The sequence below is a fragment of the Zosterops lateralis genome (assembly GCF_965231275.1).
Source record: "Zosterops lateralis genome assembly, chromosome: 3".
NCBI classification, from domain to species: Eukaryota; Metazoa; Chordata; class Aves; order Passeriformes; family Zosteropidae; genus Zosterops; species Zosterops lateralis.
In genome coordinates, this window is record NC_139764.1 from 13,831,521 (window position 1) to 13,855,768 (window position 24,248).

Here is a 24,248-nt window from a genome sequence, read left to right on the forward strand (position 1 = left end):
GCAGAATCTGTATTTTGTCTGAGACATGGTGCTCATACTGATTCAGCACTTGAGATAATAAACCTTTTTCTGAAGCTGAGGTCTCTGCATATTAGTGACAGCATAGTATTGAAGCTGAGACTGATAATGGTACTAAATAATCATCTCTTTTAAAACAGAAATTACTTTGATGAACATTAACATGAATATCAGTACAAGTACAGGGTGTGCTTAGCTCTATTTAACATGACCTTCATTTTGATAACAGCTCTAATTAGGTAGGTTTTGTAGAAGCTGACTGTCAGCTATGTTTGCATTACTGGAGAGTCTCATGGATTCTGTTTATCTGCAGTTTTGTGACTTTGATTCTTTTTTTATCAGTTTTGTCTTCTACAATGAGTTTAATCCCTTGAGCAGATGAAACATCCACAAAATATTTAAGTGTTCCCTGACACAGGTGCCAGGAGGAGACTACACTGACAGCTTAAGCCCACAGCACTCAGAAAGGGCCATTCAGGCTATTCCAGAGGAGGAAGAGGCATCATTTGAGCTGCATCAGCTTCCTGAAGCAGTGTACCACTAAGTCTCTTGGACACTACTGCTGACCTAGGGAAGAGGGATAACAGTATCTGGTGTTTAAGGGATCCAGGCTTATTTAACATGCATTCAGAAGGGAATTGTGATTTGGCTGTGCTTTACAATTATGTCAAGTTTATCAGGTTGACCTAACAACAGCAGACTTCTCCAGCCACCAGCACAACAATTAAAGCAAGACTTGTTCTTTAAGTCCAACATCTTTTAAAGATGCATGTTTTCATGACCATAAAGATGCTCACAAGGTGAGCCTTAATTACTTCATAACATTTTCTTCCTTGGTTGTGCCCTCTCATGACTCTTTCAGAAGTGTCAGATTCATTTTGTTGATGAAATACCCTTGGAGGGAAGCAGTGTAATTCTAATGCAAAACTTTTTCTTCATCTTTCCTTTATTTGTGGCATGTGTCTACCTTCAGCTTTCCCTTAAACCCACACCTGATCTGTGTAGAGAAGTGCTCACATGCAACTTTAAGTTTGAGAGAGGATGAAAAGCTGCTGTAGAACATAAAAATGCCTTGTTATTTGAATTTGCAAATTAGGAGTCCCTCCTTATTTTTAAGGTGGCTTTTGGGTATTTTGTGGTAACATATACAAAATCTCATTTCAGTTGCTAATTCTAGCAATATACTCTTAGTAAAAGTTCAAATTCCCTTAGTTTTTCAGTTTCCATTAGATATTATTATGTTATGAGGCTTTAGAGAGGAACCTGATTCATGAAACATGACATTTTTTATCACTGCTAAGATTCTGTATAATACATGTATGGAAAAGCCATGTTTGGGCTTGAAAACATTAAGGAGGTTTAATTGGAATGAATAGAAATTGCTGTTTAAAGAAATATTCATGCATTTTTCAATATAGCTCTAGTTTAACAATCCTATGTCTAAAGTCACGTACAACCAAGATCCTGAATGTAGATGAGTCTGGTTTCTCCAGAAAATGCAGAAATAGCTCTTTTGGGATTTGTGAAAAAAATTGTTTTTCCATGTATGCTGTTATGCATCATCTTTTATTTATCAAAATGCAATTTGGTGCTTCCATTCCTTCTGGTTTAGCCTACAAGGAGTTAGCAGCTTGAGGACACTGATATTGAACACCAGCTGTAAGGTTTTTTTTTCCCCAAGCAGAAGAGGGAGAATAGTTTGGAGACATGGCCCATGGCTCTGAGAGCTGCTCACAATGGCTACAACACTGTTGGAAACCAAACAATTTGTCAAAACTCTTGCAGATTAGGATTAGAAGAAGAAGAGAATGGAGGATTGATGAAAAGGGAAATATGAAGTGATTGAAGCCCTACTCTCATTACAAGCAGTTGCTGATTTTTTTTTTATATTCAAAGTCAATAAGTACAAAACATTGGGTTTGCTAATCGGATGAGAACTTCATTACTTTGTTTCACTGACCAAGGCACACATCATTTTTAGCTGCAAAAGGCTGTGGTTTTACTTCACAAAGTTAATTGGAAGATTTGATTTTAAAAGGTAATAATTTAGAAATGTATTTTTTAAAGGTAGTGACAAGAAAGGTGCTAAAAGTGCTTCAGGTTTGAATAAGTTGAAATATATTTAAGAAGCGACTAAATTATTTTGAAAAGTTATGCCTATTTTTAGTAAAGATATTTTCAACCCAATAATCTATAACAGCAGAGTACAAAGTTGAGCACAGCAGACAGGGACCATTGAGCTCCTGGAGTTAAGGGTGCATTAGTGTTTCTATTACAGTCTTGTGTATTTTGCAAGATGGCAATAGTAATTGGTTCCAGACTGAAATGTAGCTTGAAAGATTGAGACCTGAGATCACAAGTTATACTTTTAGAAATGTACTCTGGGAATTGGTTAAACTTCTGTGGTTTGTTTATGTTATGCTGGATTCCCAAGGTCCCCATTAAGGTTCACAGTTGCATTAAAGGAAATTTTGCATAAACAGATAGGCACAATGCCCATACAAGTAGTGTGCAGTCTCATACCCTCAGCTGAGGGCATGGTTTCAATAGGTGCTAAATCCTACCAGATCAGGACTAGCTGAAACATGGGACTGAAATCCCACTTGGGCATACTGAAGTCTTTCAGCTCACCAGGAGCACAAGGATCAGCCTGCCCATCCTGTATCTGTAGGGAGAGCTTTGATCTCCTTGAGGGCTGATAGCACCATTGGCTGCTGGATCTTTGCTCCTTGGCTGTGCAGGCTGACTCAGGGGAAAGGATAACCTATCCACAGAATCTCTGCATGTGGAGCAACCTGAGCAGTGGTGTTGTAGGAGCCAAAAGACATCCAGTGCTTCTCATTTGAAACTTGGGGACAAGATGCAAGCTAAGGAGCAAAGTAAATTGTTCTCTTTGTTTAGATTCCCCACAAAGCTCTTTGGGTTATGTTCAGCTTCCACTAAGTGATCTGTGCATTTTCTGTGGCTAAGGAGAACACCAAGCTGGGAATGTCTGTCCCATTCACTAAGTGTCCTTCAGAAAAGTAGTCCTGGTTCTTTCCTAACTTGTGGTTTTAGTTTAGAAGTTATTTCCTTTGGGATTACTGCTTTCTTGGACTGAAGAGAAATAGGCTTATGTTGTCGTTATTGCTAAAAGCAGGACAGGTTCTCCATGCCTTGTTCTGTTTCTGGCTGTATCTTGAGGACAAAGGTGTTGATTTACCTTCACCATGTGACAGTGTTGTATCAGGAAAGTAATAGCTTTGAGAGCAAAGAACTGAACTTCACATTGATATCATTTCTAAAGTATTATTTTCAAAAATGAGCATGAAAACATTTTCGTTTTCCAGCGTGAAAGAGATGTTACTGTGGCATGTGGCCTGAGGTATTTATGACTTACTCCACAGAATCAAAATGAAGTTCATAAAGAGTTTGTCACAGAGCCTCAGGTAGTTAGTTATCCACTTGCTGCTGAAAAAAGATAACTGACAGGAAGGGATACACAGAATTTCCAGAGAGACAGACGTCTGTATGTAAGGGACCGTGTTACTAGAAACACTTGTCTTTTCATACTGTTAGAAATTTGAAAAGTTTTTTTTATGCTATGTATTAGTTCTTGCAAATTGCTTGCCAATTTAATACCAGCAGCATCTAAACAGTAAGTAATTGCTTATGATAATGAGAGCAAACTAATTTACTGAAATATGTTAATATTCACAATGCATTTTAGAACAGCAGAGTATTCCAAAAATACTACTCTGTTGTTTAATTGCAGTGTTTAGGTTGCATTGTTATTACAAATGCTGGCAATATCATCACAAAGCCAGCCTCTCATTGAATAACCTCCTTACTGAGACTCCAGCATGTGAGTAGGTAGTGTCCTTTGAGAACTAAACAGGGATATGAACAAAACCTTCTGGATTTAAATAATGATTCTTAATTTCTGATTGATGTTCATCACATGAATAGGCAGAAAGCCTTCTTATGCCTTTTAAAATTTAACTTAACAAATTTCAAGTCAAATAGCATTCAATTCCTCTCTTAATATTTGTGTGTCTTCAACGGAATTAATATTTGTGTGAGATATAGAAACATACCTAGAAATATGTTTTATGTTACAGAAATGCTGTAAGAAAATACTGTAGTGCAGAAGTCCTCAAAACTTCCAAGTTGATGTGCTGCAGTGCATTCTGCAGGACTGGTGTTTAGTGTATTTGAAATGTTGTTTTTTCCTTCTTTTCTTGGGAAATGTTCTGTTTTCCTTTGAGTTGGGTTTTTTTGAGCAAACTTAGAAGAATGCCTATTGAAAAAGGGATTATCCCTGAGCACATTTCTTCACAGAATTATTTTCCACATGTGTTGGTATCACTTAAAGTTTTGAAGGATTCTTGACATCTTTGCATATGCTATTATAAAATACTGTATTAAAGTGAGGCTTTTCAAACTATTAAATACTGATCTTCACTTCAGGATATTAAAAGCAATTGTAATTTCCTTCAGCCAGGCCCTTGGAGGTGAGTGGCCTACACAAAATCACTGCACTAATTAGCTGGGTTAGTCTTCAGAGGGTGATTAACTGCTCACCTTTCTTGCATACACAAATGAATTAATTTACAGCTGATAGCACTGGTGTATGGATTGTCAGAGCCAACACGAAGTAGTCCCTGGTGAGATGATTGAACAATTCGGAGCCCAAAACTCTTTTGTCAAGCTCTCTCCAAACACTGTTGTGGAATCCAGTGGTTAAACCACACTCTCTGGCTCTCTGATTATTTAACTATGTAACCCAGTGAAAAGCCTTAAGATGCATATTTTTCACTGCAGCTCTTTATCCTCTGAATCTGGTGGAGAATTGTTGCTTACAAACAACACCATAAGGACTTTGCAAAGAAGAATGACAGCAATTATCATAATGACAAAGCGTGTAGTGTTTCTGTGCCAGGCCGCAATTGAAAATCCATTATGTAGTAGAACAGAAAGAAATGGGAAGGAAGTGAATTGGCCCAACCTGGCTGGCCTCTGTTGGCTCTTATTATAATGGTCTAATAACCTTAAAAGATTCAAGTACAACTACAGCTGTGTCTGTGTACCCCTACTGAACACTGTTTGTTTCATGCACAGAGTTGATAATGTAAGTAAACACTGATGTTCCAAAGTCAATCCTTGGGATAATGGCTGCAGAAAATCTCCAAATAAAGTATAATTTTTAGCTGCTTGCTGGTTCTTATTTTCAGGCTTCTTTGGGACAACCAAACAGGCACTTATAGATCACGTTCCTCTTTTACCTGATACTTTTTGGAGGTTTGAGTGCATGTAATGCTGAAGACTAGCTTTGGCTTTAAAACTTGGTTCATATATCAAATGAAATATCCTGAAGTTTTGTTCATGCTTGGAATTAGGGAGATGGTACAATGCCACAGGACTTCAGTCATTATGCAACTTGCTCATCAGTCCCTCCCCATGCCAGGTCTCCTTCTGAGATGCTTCTGAACAGCTGCTTCAGGGGTGGACTCATGTGCTTCAGGGAGGATTGGTGTTTTTCCAAAGATTTCCTCTCTTGCATTTCATTTGATTTTATTTTTGTTACAAGAAGAATGGTTGCTATTTCTGCATTTCAGGATGTAACATCCCTAAGAAACTGTGGTCTTTCTATTTTTCTTCAGCTATAGTCCATGTCTGTCTACTCAAAAACATTCAGCAATCCTTCCAGAAGAATATTTTTGTCTGCTAAATATTAGTAGTTGAGTAGGAGAACATGTATGCCATGGAACTTCTTACTACTCTTCACTACCTTTGCAAACAGGCAAAATTGAACTTCATTGCACATTGCCCATAATACAATTATCTGTTCTCAGCAGAGGCTCCCTCTCAGCAAACCCTGTAATTTGTGTTGTTGTCAGTACCATCTTTCTGCTGCAAGCAACAACAACATCTTATCTTAGTCCAGCATCTGACATCCTTGGGCGTGGATCATTTTTCAGTGACTTTAGCAGGCTTGCAGTTTAGCAGTGCTTTCGTTTTCACCCTTCTTCCAAGAGAAGTTTTGGCTACTTTGGAAAGCTCACTAAGGATTTTTCAAGATTAAATTATGAGATGCACAATTTAGCAAGGAACATAATATAAACGTCACTTAAAAATAACTAAGTTAATGCAAGACTGGATAGCTGGAATATTGTATTAGTAAGAAAGCCAATAAGAAATAAAGACTTTAGCCTAGAAGCATGCTAGGAGCTTGCAGCCAAGCTCATGTCCATTCTAACACTATTAAATGACTTAAGGCCAACTATTTCAAATGTTTTGATCCATCCCCATTTAAAGAACAGGAGGGTTATTTTTAAAGGTTACCAGAAATGCAGCAACACTTCTGAGAATCAGGATACTGCCATGGGTGCTTGAATAAAAACATAACTTCAGGCACTAACGTTTTGCATGAAATAATGACTTACAAGCAATTATCATTTCTCTAAAAAGAACTTTGCCTTTTGATGGACCTATACAGAGAAAATTTAATTTTTTTGTTTTCTCTTACTGGTTTTTGGCGTATGTGCACATCTATGCAGAGCTGCTTTTGTGAGAGATGCTCAGATCCTAGTTTCTGTCTTCAACTTACTGGCTTCCCAGCTGAGTCAGCAAGCTTGGGAACTCTTACAGCTCGTTACTTGGCTTAGGAAAGTTTTAACTTTTGCCAGGTATCTGTTAGTTTGTAAAGTCCCTGGACTAGAACCACTGAATGATTTCACATAGGGCACCAACAGATGGTGACAACATTTGGTGTCTATCAACCTGCATAGTATTTGAGCTAATGTCCTAGTTCCTACATCCTGTTACAAATCCCTTCAACTAACCAGCCCCTTCACTCTGTTCCCTTTGGATTTGGAACAACTAATAAGCCATAAGAAGCAAATCAGTGCATGTGCAGTTAATTTATTTTAATGGAACTGATTGCAGCTGTGGTTAAATTGAAATTTAGGCCTTGATAATTCGTGATGTCGGGAGTGTGGAGACTGGAACAGTCCTATTGTCTTTGAGAGTACTTGGCTATACTGATTTCAATCTGACAGTGGTGTTGAGGAGTCCATTTAGTGCAGGTAGCTCAGTGTGTAGCTGCAGGCTGGGCTATGAGTGCCAGGAACCAGACTCTGAGCCCAAATGGGCTCAGGGACCTGTGGTCCAGCCAGGGGACCAGACACTCAGGGACAGCAGAAGCCAGCCACATAGAGCACTTGGATTGCTGAGGTTATAAAAGCTCAGGATCCCTCCTTGAAGGCACTAGCTTGAGTTATTATTTTATCTTGTTATTCTGTTGTTTAGCTACTGCACTATGACTAAACTATTTTAAGGCTCTAGAGGTCTGGAATTCTGCTGTGGGTAGCCCAGTGTGGAGCTGGTAAGGAGACTTGGTGTGCTTGTGTGAGTGGGGGGGTGTAGCTGGGAAGGGTCTTTGGTGCCAGCTCAGGTGGTGTGAGGGTAACTCCAGATTGGCTCCTGAGTGGTCAGACAGGGAAGTTTCCATAATAGTGCCTTTACATTTTATCTGTTTCAATTCACTGTCTTCTCATATGTGTTTTTCAACCGCACAATTTCCATTTTTGTCGACAACGTTCAAAAAATTTATCTTTACTTGTATATTGACAGCGTTGGATGAGGAATAAAACCTTCCCTTATTTATAGATGCTTGGCTTTTAATTTCCATCTGACTTTTTGGCAAGCTTTAAGGATCAGATGTGTTGTAATCCTTGTTACCTTTAATAGAGTTATAATAGATTAAAATGTTTCATGTTGAGTGCAATATGACATTTAAAACATGCTTTAATTTTCAAAATATATCATTTTCTATCTGTCTACATTGCATAAAGGTCCGAGGCCCTAATGGGGAATTACTTACCTTACATTTCATACAGAAATGTTTCAAATTAATTTTAAACAGCATTCATACTGGAAAAGTGATAGGTAATAGGTAGCCTATAAAATTTTTTAACTGAGAGAATCTGGAGAACAATAGTTTTCCTTTATCACTCTGTGTCAGATTTATGTTAGACTGTATAAAATAAAATAAATAGTGAATTTTTTTTGTGTAAGTTAATGTATTTATGAGCTCAACAAACCACAGAACTTTTTTCCTGTAGGTGTTTCAAAGCTAATAAAAATAATTTTACAGAATCAGTGCCATAATACTATCAAGTCCATTGGCATTCAGTTAATCAACTCATGTTTTGGTAATAAGTCAGATGAATAGATTGGTTCATCAACAGATTGAACTCTTAATTTCTATTCTCCTAGGAGTCCTTTCAGCTACTTCTTGCTTAGCTAAGGTCCTTCTCAAAATTATATTCATTTAAAACACAATTGGAGGCTCTTAGTTCAATGTCCCTACTCAAACTGAGTAGCACTTTACTCCAGATAAGTGATCTAATCTAAATCAATGGGGTCACTTGAGGTGTAAGATGTTACTTGATTTAAAATATTAAAATCACTCTAGTTGGAAAATTCCTTTAATTCTTTGAAACTTTTATTATAACTATGTCACTTATGATACTAAGAATGGTGCTGACTTGGAATACTGATGCTAAGCTGTGTCAGGGTTGTTCTTTATAGATATACATGTTTGTCAAGCCATTGTTACTCACAAATTTTAGTTTGTTACTTTAGTTGATCCTATTTATCAACAGAGCTTGATAGCGACTGAGGAATTCAAATAGCAAAAATTTTTGGTACAGGAGTGGAGTATTTTTTTCACCCACTTTATTATTGCATGGAAGGTGAAACATAAACAACTGTCCAAACACCAATGCTATAGACTGGAAGAAAGACGAAGTAGAGATAGGAGAGGTTTTCTTAGGGTTTTTTCTGTGGTCTAAGGAAAAGAAAACCCTTTGCTTCTGTGTAAGTACTCTGAATCCTCAACAAATGCTGTTGGAAAGGGCAAGGATGCTCAGGGTGACTTGGGATTGTGCTAGTTCCATTACCACTTAGACCTTTACCTGAAGACAGCTTTTAGGCATAGCTGAGTATAATAAACCACACACAGCACTGGTTTATAGATCTCTCTGAAAAGTTGGATGCAGGGTGATGGAAAGTCCTGTAGGCTCTGATTAAGCAAATCAGGGTCACTTCAGTGCTTTGGGAAGAGCGGTTCTATAATGCAATGTAAAGTTGTGCTTGAATTAGTAGCAGTAGTAGTAGTAGATACTGCTTTGTTGGGTCATTTAAAATTATTGCTCCAGCTGACTGAGTTGGTTGAGGTGTTGGAATGATGTGGCTTCAGCCTCTCTTACAGAAACACTGAATTTTGGAGCTCAGCTGTAGCACAGTCATAAATGACTGATGGGAGGCTGATAGACATTTTCTATCTGCTTTATTTTCCTCAGCATCTTTACCTGAAGAGAGATTATATCATTAATGACAATATTAATAACAAAACCCAGCAATGCTGTTTTGTTTAGTGAGTTTTCTTACAGTTAATCTGGAAGAAGAGAAGATCAATGAAAGAAATAATGGGATTACTAAGGAGTTGTGCTGTGCAGTTTGTGACCTTACAGGTGGCAAATGTTAAGACTGTTTGTAACAGTCCTAGTCCGGGCATGCAGTCAGATGGGTACAAGGACCTAACTAGAAATGGTTTGGAGTAGCAACCACTTTCCATGGAAACTTTGAACCTCTCTCAAGGTTTCCCAAGCTTGTTCAAAGAAACACCATAAATATTCTCCTAGTCCCTATTATCCACAAATCTAAGAGATTTGTGGCCAGAAAATAAGACATCCATTCCTATCTGTGTGACTCGAGCTCTTTGGAGAGCTACAGGGAATATTCCCTTTGAACATTTTCTCTTTTCCCATGCAATGCATCTCTTCTGTTATTAAATAGCCTGATGTTGCTCTTGCAGGAGAGCACTTACAATCCATATTCAGGCTCCTGCCCAGATTTGTGGGAGAGAGTATATCAGAATGCCTTCAGGAAACATTCAGTTGAAGCTGGTCTTTAATTTGAAATACTTCTTCCAGCAGCTCTTTCCATCTCCTTCCCATGGTTAACCCTAATGGCCATACCCTCCTCACCTCAACCCTGTGGCATATCTTCTCTTTTCTGTGTAAATAATTAATAACATATCACAGTCTAGAAAGAAGCAATGCCGAAGGGTTGTATTTTAATTCACCAAGTGGATTATTTTGGAACACCCTCCTCTCCCTCTCTACCCCAGCACATCATGTTTCTGGCTTGAAGCATTCCTTCCTTTACTTACCTTAGAAAATATGTACAATTATATACAGAATATGTACAATTATATATGGAGATTTTGTTTATTTTTCTGAATTTCAGCCTGTGCAGACTGAAAATAGATAGAGGAATATGTAAAAATGAGTATTAATGGATATTTATATGCTCCTCTGAACATAGCAAATATAATTAAATGCCTTCATATAGATGTTTGGACAGTTTTGTGTGTGTGTGTGTATATATATATGTTTTTATATTGTAAATTCTTCATTCTTGGTAATTAATAGCCTGCAAAAATAGTCTCACTGGCTTCAGCAGGTTTATCAATGCAAGTAATTACTTACAGATGGGAATAAGAGGGTTCACATTGTAGCCCAGAATGAAGTACTGATAAGATTAAAAAAAACGAAAATTACATTATTGGGTAATTTCTTGTTACTTGCAGTCCTTACCCTTCATATTTTTAATAATAGTTAAAAATTGCTTTTCTATTAATGAAAGTGCAGCTAATAGGTTTTGTTATTGAACTCTACAGGCTTCAGTCTTCAGTTTTTCAGTCACAGTGTGCTGGAATCATAGTTTGTGAGGGTCCAGAGCTCAATCAAACCATTGCATTCACTTCATCAAAACCTGAAACCTGATGTGAATGTTGAAAATATACATTATCCTAGTCACATTATATGGGATAAATGGAATTATGTACATTACCCTTCAGTGAAATATACCTTAAAATCAAAATTAGAATGAACATGAGGAAGGCAGAAAGCTGTCGATTTGAGCAAACTATTAAGCTACATCAAATGTGACTTCAGAGCAATAAATATTGAAAAGCTTTGCAGTCATAAACAATAATAAATACAGCAAATGGGTTATAAACGAAATATTTATCTGCTTAATACTGTAGAGGTAAGCAGATGTCCTTGAGTTGCTGCCAGACTGTGATGAAATGAATGCACTGTTTCATAAAGATGAATTTTGCAAACAAGTAGGACTTCAGAGACCCAGGCCATTAAAAAACATTACTGTATCTTGACCACTGGCATTTTGTTACAATGGGAACCATGCTTTCATGGGTAAGAATTTCAAAGGGCTGTGCGGACATTTTTCCTAAGCATTGTGTGGATGCATGGAAGCATAAAGAATTATGCAGTAAATTCTGTGGCTGAGAGAGATAACTGGCATGTTACAGGGTTGCCTGCTTACAAGTACTGTGCTGATGGCATTGCTATTCTTGACATTACAATCCCCCTGCTTTCAATTCTCTGGAGATGATAAACCCCAAACAACACAGTGCCACAAGCTAAGGGAGATGGCTGGGGTTTCGTGACAGTGTCCTGAAAGAGCGGCAGAAACATTAAGAGGTTTGTCAGAGAGCATAAAAGCCTTTATGAAGCAAGTGAATTAGGCTTCCTCTGTTGTTTCTTACCATATCCTAAACTGATAGTAAGGAGGGTTGTTTCCAACAACTGCTCAGTTTCTAGCTTTTAATAGTTAATGGGAGGTCGGGCTATAGGCTGAGATCAATCCCAGAGTAATAAATTTTACATTATTATATTTGTCTTTCTTGAAATATAAACACAAGAGGATCTATTCCCAAATGGCTTCCGACCCATTTTTTCATAATTAATACAGGAAATTTGAGGAACGTGACTCCCCGTACAGCTCAGACGGAGGCAGATCTGTATTCATCAGCATGGATTAATTAGTCTTTTACCAGACACGCAGTTACTTCGAAGAGCTACAAAATGGGCAGTTATAAAGGAGGGGAAGCTTTCTCATAAAAACCCATAAGCCACATGTTCTCGTGGATAAGCGATACTTTTTTTAACTTTGATGTTTGTTCTATGTAGTTTAAGATTTACAGTTAGATTTATCCAGCTCCACTGACATTGACCTTGCCTTCAATGCGGCAGCAGCACGGAATGAATGGCTCTTCCCTGGTTGATTCGAAGGGCAGTATTTAACAAAAAAATGCAGCAAAGATTCAGTCTGAATAAGAACAGCAGAGCCTCTCATTGTTTAGATCTGAAGACTTGCTTCTGGGTTATTGTATTGGGTATGACTCCACCATGCTTGGCAGGCTTTTTCTTTGTCTTCTATATTGGATAAACACATCTGTTACAACCAAGAAAAGGAGAATTATGCACTGCCACTTAAATCTTAGGGACGATTCTAACAGCTCCATCTGTGACATTGAGGTGTAAAGAGTTGTTTTTTCTTACCCTTCTCATTTTTGTTGCTTATAAGAACCTCATTCATGACCTGACACAATGTTTTATGAAGTCAACAGAAGGGCTGTCACTGATTTTAATGAGCTTTGGATCAAGCCCTCAGTTTTTCATCAACACAGAACAAATCCTTTCACTCCAGACACCACAGTGACATAAACTCCTTGAAGATCCCAACTCATCAGTTGGAGATTTGAAGTCAACAGTAGCAGAAAAGAGGAGAACTTGGGGGCCATCAGCAGTGACATTACCTGTCTAATGTGTCTTTGTTTCGGGACGTATTGTAACTGGAGATTAATGACACACAGCAGATTATTGTACATTTCAGACCACTGCCTAGGAGGAAAGCAAGGGTGGGAGAGCAGGAGGAGGAGGGTTTTGTTACACACATACCTAAACCAGACATCTTTTGCCCATGTCCATTACCAATCCCTAGCACAGCACCAATCTACAGTACTCTTGCAAAACTCTCTATAATAAAGATAAAATCTGATTTCACTTAAAGTGTAAGTGAAATCTTAAATAGCAGACCTGCTATTGTCTTTGCTGAAGAAGTTAACAAACTCTCCTGAAACACATGCTGGTTGATATTTTGGCATCACGAGTAAAACCAGCAGATCCATTCGAAGCACAGTGGAACTATCCCACAAGTGTATTAATATAAAATGAGATTTACAGTTATATTAATGGTATGCACTGTGCATACATTATTACAGATTGATGGCGTTGGAAAAAAGCCCTAATTAATAGGCATGTAATTCCATAAAGAAAAAATTATGTTAGAAATAAATAAATGGGATCTTTTCAAAAAGACCAAGTGTCCTTTTTACATTACAAATAACACAAAGCAGTCTTGCTCAGCAGTAGAGTAAGCTTTTGGGACATCTGGGAGTTGAACAAGTTGTGTAACTGTATGGTTCTTCTTGGCTTTGACTTTAAAAGTCTACATGTTCGAGGGATTTTAGATCCCATTATGCGCTAACAGCGTTTTTGGTTGACCTTGAAAGAAAATAAGAAAATGACAATTATGCTTACTTGCACTGTCTCCTAACATGGACTTGGAAAGTACGGAGTGAGAGCATTGGATGACATAAACTGGATTAGTTTTCATAGAATCATGGAATGGTTTGGCTTGGAAGGGACATTACTAGATTACTAAATACATTACTAAATACAGCCATTTACTATGTGAGAACCTGATTACTAGATTATCTAGTTCCTACCCCCTGCCATAGGCAAGGATATTATCACTAGTTCAGGTTGCTCAAGGCCCCACCCAGCCTGGCCTTCCAGGGATGGGATCTCCACAACTTCTCTTGACAACTTGTTCCAGTGCCTCATTACCTTCTGAATAAAGAATTTTTTCTTGGTATCTAATCTAAATCTTTTCTGTTTTAGTTTAAAAATATTCCCACTTGTCCTATCATTAGCTATTTAATAAAACAGATAAAATGCAATAAAATTGAGAGTAGCCACACTTTGAGACAGTTTAGGACAGATAGTAAAACTAGACTTCTGTAATTACAGTATATTAACCAATCTCCCTAAGATTTGACCTATCCTCATGGAAAACAAGTAGACAGCTTGTAGTGACTTTTCCAATGAAAGATCAAATGCCTGCACAATTTTCCTGCTCTGTGCTGTTGCTGTAGTTCAGATACAGGTTTTAAATGGAAATGTCCGGATATGCTGCTATTTTAGTTCTGAGGAAATATGCCGGTGATGAAGTTAAGCACCTAAGTGCTAAGTGGTTTTGGATTACAGCACTTGTTTCAAACAGATTATAGATTCTGTAAGTGCACCCTGGATATAATGTGTAAAGATTTCCACTTTTAAAAGATGTACATTGAGCATTATGCAAATAAGCCATTGCTTACTCAGATGGTAGACTAATCTCTTTGTCCTGACGTGACAAGTACATTTCCACTTGTTATCCCCATCTGTCACAAGATGATAAACCTCAGATCTGTAAAAGTCTTATCTGAATGTATTTGTTAACATCTTGCTCTGCTGGCCACCATCATGTATCATTTTCATTGTGTAAATAAGTAGCTGCATTTTTTTGTCAGCCATGAGGCAACTGGACCTACTTGATTTGTCACATAGGTCCAGTTGAGGAAAGCATTTGGTTTAACTCATCCCTGTTCTACACATCACAGAAATATGTTCATCAAGCATAAGCTTCAGAGCTCTTCCAAACAGATATGCATTTCTGAATCAGAGTTCCGGTACTTCAAGTAGTTTCCTTTGCAATTAAGTTATATTCAGCGCTGATTGCACAATATAAAACCCACTAATATTTCGCTCGCTGCATAATTTTTAGAGATAAAGACCTCTTCACATTGAAATACAGCCATTTACTATGTGAGAACCTGATTTTTGTAGGGCATGTGATTTCCGCGTGGTTTTGCCCCAATGCAAGTGGGCTGATTATGTTTATTTCTTTTTTTTTTTTTTTTTTTTAAACAGCGGGGACAACGTATATCTTTAGCAAAGGTGGTGGACAAATCACGTACACGTGGCCTCCCAACGACCGGCCGAGCACTCGCGCGGACAGACTGGCAATAGGGTTTAGCACTGTGCAAAAAGAGGCTGTGCTGGTGCGAGTGGACAGTTCTACTGGCCTTGGAGATTATTTAGAGCTGCATATCGTAAGTATCAGCACCAATGGTGTGAGATTTCTTCTTTTCTCGGTTGTTCTTATGTTTGTGGGGTTTAAATTTATTTTGTCTGACTGCAATTATAGCTGTTAATGAACCTTTTGGGGTCAATAGTGAACTAAATGATACTGGTTTATTGCATATGGTATTGTACAGGGTCTCAGACATACTCAAAGTGCCTTTCATTGGCTGCAGTGCTACTTTTCATGGCTTTTCAATTAAAAATCATATTGGGATACCTGTACAGATAGAGCAGTTTATTGCAGTGTAATTACATGGAAAAGAATTTAGCAGTGTCAGAGGAAGGTATGTTTATCCTGGGGGATTTAATCTGGAATCTAATGGTGGAATTGCAGTGTATCACAGCTGACTGTGCTTATTGTTAATATTAGAATTTGTCTTCTGATTTCACCATTCTTTTGTGATGGTAAATCTTAAGCAGAAAGAAAGACTGTCAGGCTAGGAAGTCTTAAAAAGTAATTTCAGCTGCCTTAAAGCAAGGAACTAGCAATCAAAATTGAAAGCATATGGAGTTTTATGGCGTCATAAATAAATGATCAATTGAGAAAAACACAACTAGAGCAGTATAAAATTTTGTTGTTTAGATTAGTCTGAACTTTGTTAATGTGTTAGTTTGATTTTTATTTGAGAATGGCTCTACTTTCAGGAACAGTTGAGTTCCTTTTGAATGAAATTACTTATTGATCTATAACCAATTACACTTTTACCCTCAGAAAACATTCAGCAGTGATCATTTTAAAAATTAGATGGGATTATGGTATTCAATTTTCCCAAGCTCCTTTTTTTCTGCAAAGGCTCTCTTACATTGTGCACAAAGGTGGTTTTTTAAATTTATTTACTGGCTTGAGTAAATAAAAAAGGAAAGAAAACCTTAAATAAAATTCAGAGGTAGTCCTATACCCCTATCTTACGTTGAATCGCATGGACAAAATAGTTGGCTGGTGTTGTGTAATCTTAGTTTTAAAATGTGAACCAAGCAACTTCTCCCAGGTGCCAGAAAAAGTGAGAGAGAGCCTGCATATTTCAAGGCAAGTATCATATTGCTAGATAGAATTTAAATATTTGCTTTGCAAACACCAGGTGCCTTGTTATAATTTACCTCTTTATTTGCAATCTCAGAGCAAACCCACCCTCTGTGGTCAACAGAGTTACTTTCTTCTTACAGTTTTTTCTTGTTCATTAGCATACAAAGGAATGTTTTCCTTGCAATTTTGCTGCACCTGAGGTCCAGAAAAACTATAATATTTGTTTGCTCTTCCATCTAGCCATGATATTTCTATTTTAAAGCAAACATTATATTCATTAATGATGAATTTGAGATCAAAAATTATTACTTGCTCATAAATGTTTCTGGTTTTCCATCCCCTTTGTTTTTTCTTTCTCAAATAACTTTCTTTTACCCATGCTGTAGCAAAAGATGGTAAATAAAAGAATAATTGATAGTTTTCTATGGTCAGAAATACTATCAGCTTAATAAGGATGGGGAAAATGATAAATTATACTTTAGTGGCTCTTTGAAATTTCTGTGAGGGAGCAAAGCCTTTTATCATCGTGCTTTGTGAGGTGATATTGCCTCCCCCTGCTGCCTTTGCAAGGGACTTTGGGAATCTCCCTGAAGCCTGCTCTGCTTCAGAGCAAAATGGCAACTGTGTGAAATTTCACTGGAATGAGGTTTGACCTTCTGAGAGCAGCTTCAGTGGGGTCTGTCCCTAGAGTGGAGACACTGAGGGACCTGAAATCCTAAGACATTTGGCAAGGATTTCTATAAGGGTTGTCAGTGATAGATAAAGCTTGGAAAACTACTGGGATATAATTTCCTGGAATCTAATTCAAATAAGGATAGTATTCAAAGGGAAGTTGAAAGGCAGTATTTTCAAAAGCACTTGTGACACCAAAGACCATATATCTCATTAAAGTCAGTTGAGTGACAGATACTTCTGAGAATTTTACCTGGCATCCATTTTAGTTCAGAAAGATATTGTGTCATATCACAGTGACAAAAAATGAGGAGAATATAGAAACAAAGAGGTCTACATATGTGTTATATTTGAAAAATAAATAATTGGATCAAACACTGGCAGCTACTGAGTTAAACCAGCTGTAATAAAAACTGTGAGAGGGGTTTGTCATTTATTTTTCACCAATGCTGAGATGCCACTAGGAATGCCTTATCTACTAAACAACCAGAAAGATGCTATGGATAATGGAAGGAGATAAAACTAGAAGGAGGGAAGTGTTTAATTCTGCATGTTCTTTTGCATGTACCCACTCACCTGTTTGTGCCATGAATGTGTGCATGAGCAAAAAGTGCCTGTGTACCTTGAGATGCACTGTGCATGGATAAATCACCTGCTTGTGGTGGCAAAAAGAGTTGCCCTGGAACTATTGCTTTAAAAAAATTGAGATTGTAGCCCTCACTAGCATGTTGGGGAGGATGCTTGAGAGCTTTGAGGTAGTTTGCTCTTAACCTTCTTCATTCTAGAAATGGAAGAGGAAATTACAAGTTAGATAATGGTACTTCAGTGTGTGCTTGCCCTCTTTATTATTCTGTTTACTTAAAGACAATGTAAACCTAATAATGAAATCAAGCTTATAACAAATTCTGATTTTAAAAATTGCTGCTTGATCATCTGAATCACAGCTTTGGTGTTAGGTTAGGAACATATTTAGTTCAAGTAATCATTTAACCTCTCCAAATAACCATTGTTATGAGAAACATTTTTAAAAATGCGTAGTCTGCATTGCCACCAGATGCTTAACAGTTCCAGTGCAAATATTTTAAATCCAAGATAGATTATTATAGAACTCCACCTGCCCTGTAGCAGAATAGATATAAAGGACAGTTTATGTGCATGATACGTATGAAACACATAATTCAGGAAAGGGATTTAAAATGTTTTAGTCATCTAGAGCTGAAGAAATTAGCTTTCATTTCAATCACTTTACATCTCATATGGAAGTAGTCTCTCGTGCTGTCTCTGCTGGGAGATGTAGTTCAAGAGGAAATAGATATGGTGCCTAAAATCTACTACCACTGCCTCTCCTCTTGATGGGGAAATGAAGGACAAATAGCTCTGATAATTACTGCAAGCTTCCTTTTTTTTTCTTTTTTTTTCATGACATAGTCTGTATCCATCTTCGTGCCACATGGAAAAAAGCAGCAGTTTTTCATGCAGGATTCAATTAATCAATGTGTGCACTCCTGTCCTTAACTTTTTGTCTGACTTCTAGTGCCCTTAGGTAATTCTGTCAGTGAATCCTGTTCCTACCTCCACTGTTCTTCTCTTCCCACCCTGTTATCCCACGTCATTAGAAGGCAAAGTGTACAAATATATGAATGTCACTGTCTTCCACAGGCAATGAGGTGTTGCTATCTCAAAATTTTAGCTTTTCTATGGTGAGAAACAAAGTGCAGCTAGACAAAGATATCACCTCAAAGGGCTGAGAAGTCCTGTTAAATTGCTCTTTCTGTCAAAGCTGGTAACATAGGAAACTGCAATTCTCCTGTGTTGCACATGGACTATTTTCTTTGTTTGAGAAGAAGGACATACTTCCATTAACAGATTTCAGCCGTTATAAAAAATATGTAAATTATACCATGTTTTCATCTTGCATTGTTAAAATGAAAGACTTTATAACAAAATGTTACATTTTTTATGCCTGATGGAAAGAATCAGCAGCTTCTGTGTCTTTGTCTGTGTCGTTTGTTTGAAAATCAAAGTATTTGCGGAGCACAAAGCAGCTGTTTTTATGGTGATAGCTGGTTTTGAAGTTGAGAACAAGGAGAATAAGGCCAACAGAGCATTCAAAAGTATAAAGCTTTGGCATTCCAGAGAAGACACTCAGCCTAGGGCACATGAGCTACTTAAGCTGAACTGGTCACTTCTCCTAACTCAAGCAGGGTTGAATATACTAATTAATCTCATTTAGAGGTATGGACCTACTGAATTATGTGAAGTGGTGATGATCATTCTGATAGGAAACATTCAGAGGTCTAAAATAAGGAATAAGGCAGATGTGGCAATGTTTTGAATGTTGTCCTAACCCTCTCCGGGGCGGGGGGAAGCTCTGTGATTCTAGTGAGAGAACGGTGACAGCCTGTCTATACTTTAGGATATAGAAAACATATCAAAATAAAAAGAAATAAAACTCAGGGTAGATTGCAGTAGATATTTTTTGTTTCATTCTATTTCATGTCACTAGGAAACAATATTTTAGGGGAAACACTAAGCAATAAGATTAACGCTGTGGTGATAAAGCATGGAAAACTACTTCAGGAGATGTGCTAACACATTACCTGAAAAAGGATGGTATGGTTAAAACAGATGGTGTCAAGGTATGCAAGGCACAACACAATTAACCTGAAATACTGTGAAGATGTATTAGTACTGGCATGATGGATTAATCAATATTGTCCTTAGACTTCCAAGATGTGTTTGTGAGGCCTTCAGAGTTAGAATTAATGACTGAGGTGAACAGTCATGGGAGAGGAAAGATTGTATATCTTACAGAAAATAGAGTTTTTTATCATGAGTAAATTCAGCTCATGCTCTTTGTCCCAAATATTTACATGCTACGTATATTAAAATATATATTGTAAAAATGACTTTTTTTTATTTGATTTTTTTTAACTTTCAGCAAACTTAAAATCAGTATTATTTCCTACTCCCCTCTCTCTGTCTTTTAGTTATACATAAGCAGTATTCTGCTACACCAGGCTTTTAATAGCTGACTCTGTTAGACTTTATTGTACATATCCATAAAATATGGATAGTTTTAACTTATGAAAGTGTAATGACCTTCCCTCAATTGAACAGAAGGAGAAAAACTCAAGTGAGGATCAGAATTTTTTGTTTGAGTGTACCAGGGAAAGAACTGCAATATTTTATGACAAACTCAATTATTATTCTCTTTTGAATACTTTACATGCCGGGCTTAATGTCTAATGGAAAGTCAGTTGATTTTTATTGACTTGGTTGTATTTGGATCAATTCCTAGAGAGCTGGATGTACTTTCATTAGATTGATGATAAAAATACCTTTGACTTTAGTGGCTTCTATTGGAGCTAATTAATTTTCCCAGGAAGAATTTAATAATATTTAAAAAATAATATTTCTAGAATATTATTTCTTCTAATAATCATCATTCAAATCTAGAGTTCCTTATTATATGCATACCAATGGAAAGCAAAGCTTTGTGAAGGCCAGTGGTGGCTTGCATATTCATGAAACAGTAATTATTTTAAAACTGAATTATTCACATCCAGGAAGGGATAAAAAAAAAAAAAAAAAAAAAAAAGGGGGAGGGGCAGACCTAGTTTTCAGAAATCTGATATTTTAGAAGTGCTGAACATGCACAACAGTGGCGAAAGTCAATGGAAGCTAAATGTAGTCAGCACCTCTGAAAACCAGGTCATCATCATCACCAGTTAAGTGGGCATCAGGGATCACTTTGGAGACCTGGAAAAACTTTAGACCATTATGTTTATCAGAGTTGAGATTTTTAATATTCTGCTACCTTGAAGCACAAGAAAATTTCATAAAGGTGTTGTTATCTAATCCAGAATTCTATTATTATTTGATATTTCTTTATTATCCTCATAGATGCGATATTTATTTGTGATTTCTTTTTTCATTTATATATGTGAATGTAAAATGCTATAGGAAGTTTAACTTCTTATGGACAGTCATTGGTTTCTTTGGAGAGCAAAAAACTCAACAATCAGACTATATGTTAACCTTTAAACAGAAAAAAATTACTATGGAAGGAGGATTTCCAGACTCGCTGGAAAAAAACCAAAACAGTGCAATCAAAGAAGACTCATTTATGGGACTAGACAGGCAGGTGAGAATGCAATTCAATGCACACAAACATTAAGTTAATTAGAATGGGAGCAATGAATTAATCTAGGGAATTTGTGCTAAATGCAGCAATCATTTACCTCACTGATCAGGTTAAGGATCTAACTTTGTAGGAAAGAAAATAAATGAATCACTGAGATGGTCAAGTCATGCCTTGAAACCATGCAGTTAAGTTTCTCTTTTGTATTAGGAGAGACAAAGATTAAAAAAGCTCTGAAAAGGGCTTTTATTATATAAGCTATTTGTTAATGCCTCGTCTTGAATACTCTGCACAATCTGTTATCACACATGGAGCAACAGTGGTCTGTTCTTGCCATAAACAGGCCAAACTGCTGAGGGAAGGTTATGAAAATGTACTAATTCTGGCACAGAACAGACTGATACCTTACCGTTTGAAAAATATGAATGGAATTTGTACAGCTGATGTAATTAAGCAGTTTTACTCTGACAGCCATCATGGAGCACTGCAAGGAGAAATCCTGAAGTTGTATGTAAGGTCCAGTATTCCAGTGTGGCAGGACTGAGCTCCCAGCTGATTGCCTGGTTCCTCAGCCTAGAAATGTGTTTGAGGGAGGCAGCTCCTTTCATTTCCTTCCTCTATCTTGGGATAAAATAGGAATTCTCACTTGTCTCTATCCGGCAAATAACTCCTTTATGCATCCTGCTCCTTTTGTGCTTTTGCGAGAATACAAGCTTCCTTCCCAAAAAGCATCCTGTGTAATGGGGTCACCACCTGCCAGGCCCTTGACCAGAGAAAATGGCACAGCCAGTAGGACCCAACTTCCCAGCTAAAATACTGTGTCAGTGGCACAATGCTCCAGCCTTCAACAATGATGAACCTCAAGTGTTTTCTTTTAGAAGAGGGGGAAAGCCTGGCTGAATGTGGGTAGATCTTTAAAACACTTCTGGTGTGCCCACATATATCAGAATCAGCTGAAAACAATATGGAAAGAATTGCATGTGGCTGTGGCATTGTATGAAGTTATCAGATCAGGTAGTGGATTCTAAATTCCCTTCTGATCCCTCATATCTCAAAATTACATTGAAAATTGTATCCTTCTGTTGTAAGAACTGCTAAGATCCAGAAGTTTGGTACTGAATTTGATATGGCTTTACTGTTGCAAACTGTGCACAAATGATCTTAGATCTGGCACGAGGAGAGAATGTAAACATGGAACTTAATTTTCCTTTTGAGCTTAAAAAAAGTACCAAGATTAGGAATAGAAGGGGTTTGGCCTGGGTCATGTTATATTAATAACAAAAACTCTGCATTTTTAAGAATTCAAGTGGACCAATTTGGAAAAGCACAAGACCAAATATATTTAATTAGCACAAACTTGAAGAGACTCATGACCTCTTCATAAAGCTCCTCTGGTTTTTTACATTGTCACTTTTAAAGCTCTGAAGTACTCTATGGATTACATCCAGTCATATTTTCAAGGATTATTTCTTTCTCTTCTTTTTCTCTTGTTCCCCAACTTGTTCTTCTGTCATGTCCTCAAACACAAAATCATGTGTTGTGCAAATTCAGCAGTCCCAGTGAATCCCACTGAAAACAGGTGGCAAACATCCAGGAGCCTCAGGGATTACCTACCTTTTCTTTCCCATGAAATGAGGCATAGAAAGGAACAGGGGAGTGTCACCTCAGGTGGTGACTTTATGGTATACTCACATAGAAGATCTTCTTGATGAGAACCATTGATAAGTTCCACTTAATTAAAAAACAAAAGCACCAACAGCAAAGCAAATAAGCATGGGGCCAGAATTAGGAGGTAATTCTTTTGTGTTAAGGCTTTTCCTATATAAATAATGAATTTCTGGCTTCAGGAAGGAGGACACAGGAATTAGTTTATGATGTACAGATAAATAAATAGACCATTTTGCCTCCCACCTTTCTTAGTTAATGGTTATCTCCTCTCATTGACGTTTTAGATCCATCATGATCTAATCACATACTTGTAATTCAAAATTCCTGGTGCTGGCTACTAGCCAACATCCTTGTATGTGAGGGTTGCAGATATTTTAATAACTTGGCACCAACTCTCCCAGAACATTGCCATGTATAAAAAGTGCTGATGAAAAATTAGGAAGCATTTTAGCAACTTTATTAAGATTAAAAGGATACTTGACTATCTGAAGTAGCAGAGCTGTTGAGGTGTTCACTGTAAACTGGCTGATCATCCAAATGAAGAAGGAACTGAAATGCAGGAAATTATTGTCATTATTTGGAGAATAAGAGCTCTGGATGACTGAGAGTAAAATCCATGAGCAGCCTACTTTTGTCCACTTATCCTACGGGGGTAATATTCTGCTTATTATATTTAGACATAGATATAATAACATCTATATTATATGCTTAATAGATATATAGTAAGCATATGCAGTTTGTTATACCTAGACATGTATGAGAGGTAGCCCTGACAATATTTCCAAGCGTATTCCTCCCTGATTCTTGTCTAATTTTAGAGAAGCACAAGAGGATTTGTACTCCCTTCTCCCTGCTGGGCATGCCTGGCTCAACACCAAGTGGAAGGCATGTGTACCAGTGTGTCAGAAGCCGTGACAGTGCAGGCTGGAGACAGGTTTCAGGCACTTTCAGCTGACAACGCGTGGTTTTGGGGAAAAAAAAAAAAAAGAATAAAGGACAGACTGGAGCAATGGCATCACGTTCAGCATATCCTAGCCTATGCTTTTAGCTCCTAATCGCAGCTTGATTAAGGGGCAGTGTCACTCAGACTGCTGTTGACCGCTGAAGAAAGGGCCAGGTTTGCCCAGGACAGATCAGGGTTTGTTTCCTACAAAAAGCCAGAATGCAAGATCTGGCCCATTAACTCCTTGTCTTTTAAATTTATGAGCTCTGAGTGAGGATAAGGATGAAGTGTGCACTGCAGCACAAAGTACCAGTGCAGGGGGGTTTCAGTGGACACGCAGTGAGAACAATATTATTTTTAATACCAGTGAGAGTGATTAGCCTATTGATGCAGAACAAGATGAGGGCAAAAGTGCTGCTGGTGACCTGAACAGATTCTGATCCTAACCCCTAGTAATTCTCATTCCACCACTTCCAGTATTGATTTGTTTGAAAATACTGCAGAAATATGAGTAAGTATAAGCAGGATTTACATCAAGCTACAAAGCTACTGCTGGAAGGTGAGGTGCAGAAACAATTTTACAGAGCCTGCTGCTTTCCTTCAGTCATTTGTTTAAGTAAATATTGTTAATATAGTTAATCACTTTGTGCAAATAAGGAAAGCTCATCTTAATAC

At 37.5% G+C, this 24,248-nt stretch overlaps 1 protein-coding gene across 9 annotated transcripts in view; it reads left to right on the forward strand.

Annotated features, from left to right (window-relative positions):
* Positions 1–24,248, forward strand: part of NRXN1 (neurexin 1) — a gene marked incomplete at its 5' end in the record, with an annotated part of 479,408 nt that overhangs the window by 253,509 nt on the left and 201,651 nt on the right. For all 9 annotated transcript variants that reach the window (XM_083857909.1, XM_083857912.1, XM_083857914.1 and 6 more), the window contains one exon: positions 14,910–15,091. In XM_083857909.1, the coding sequence (XP_083714035.1) occupies positions 14,910–15,091 (182 nt within the window). The remainder of the gene's footprint in view (positions 1–14,909; positions 15,092–24,248) is intronic.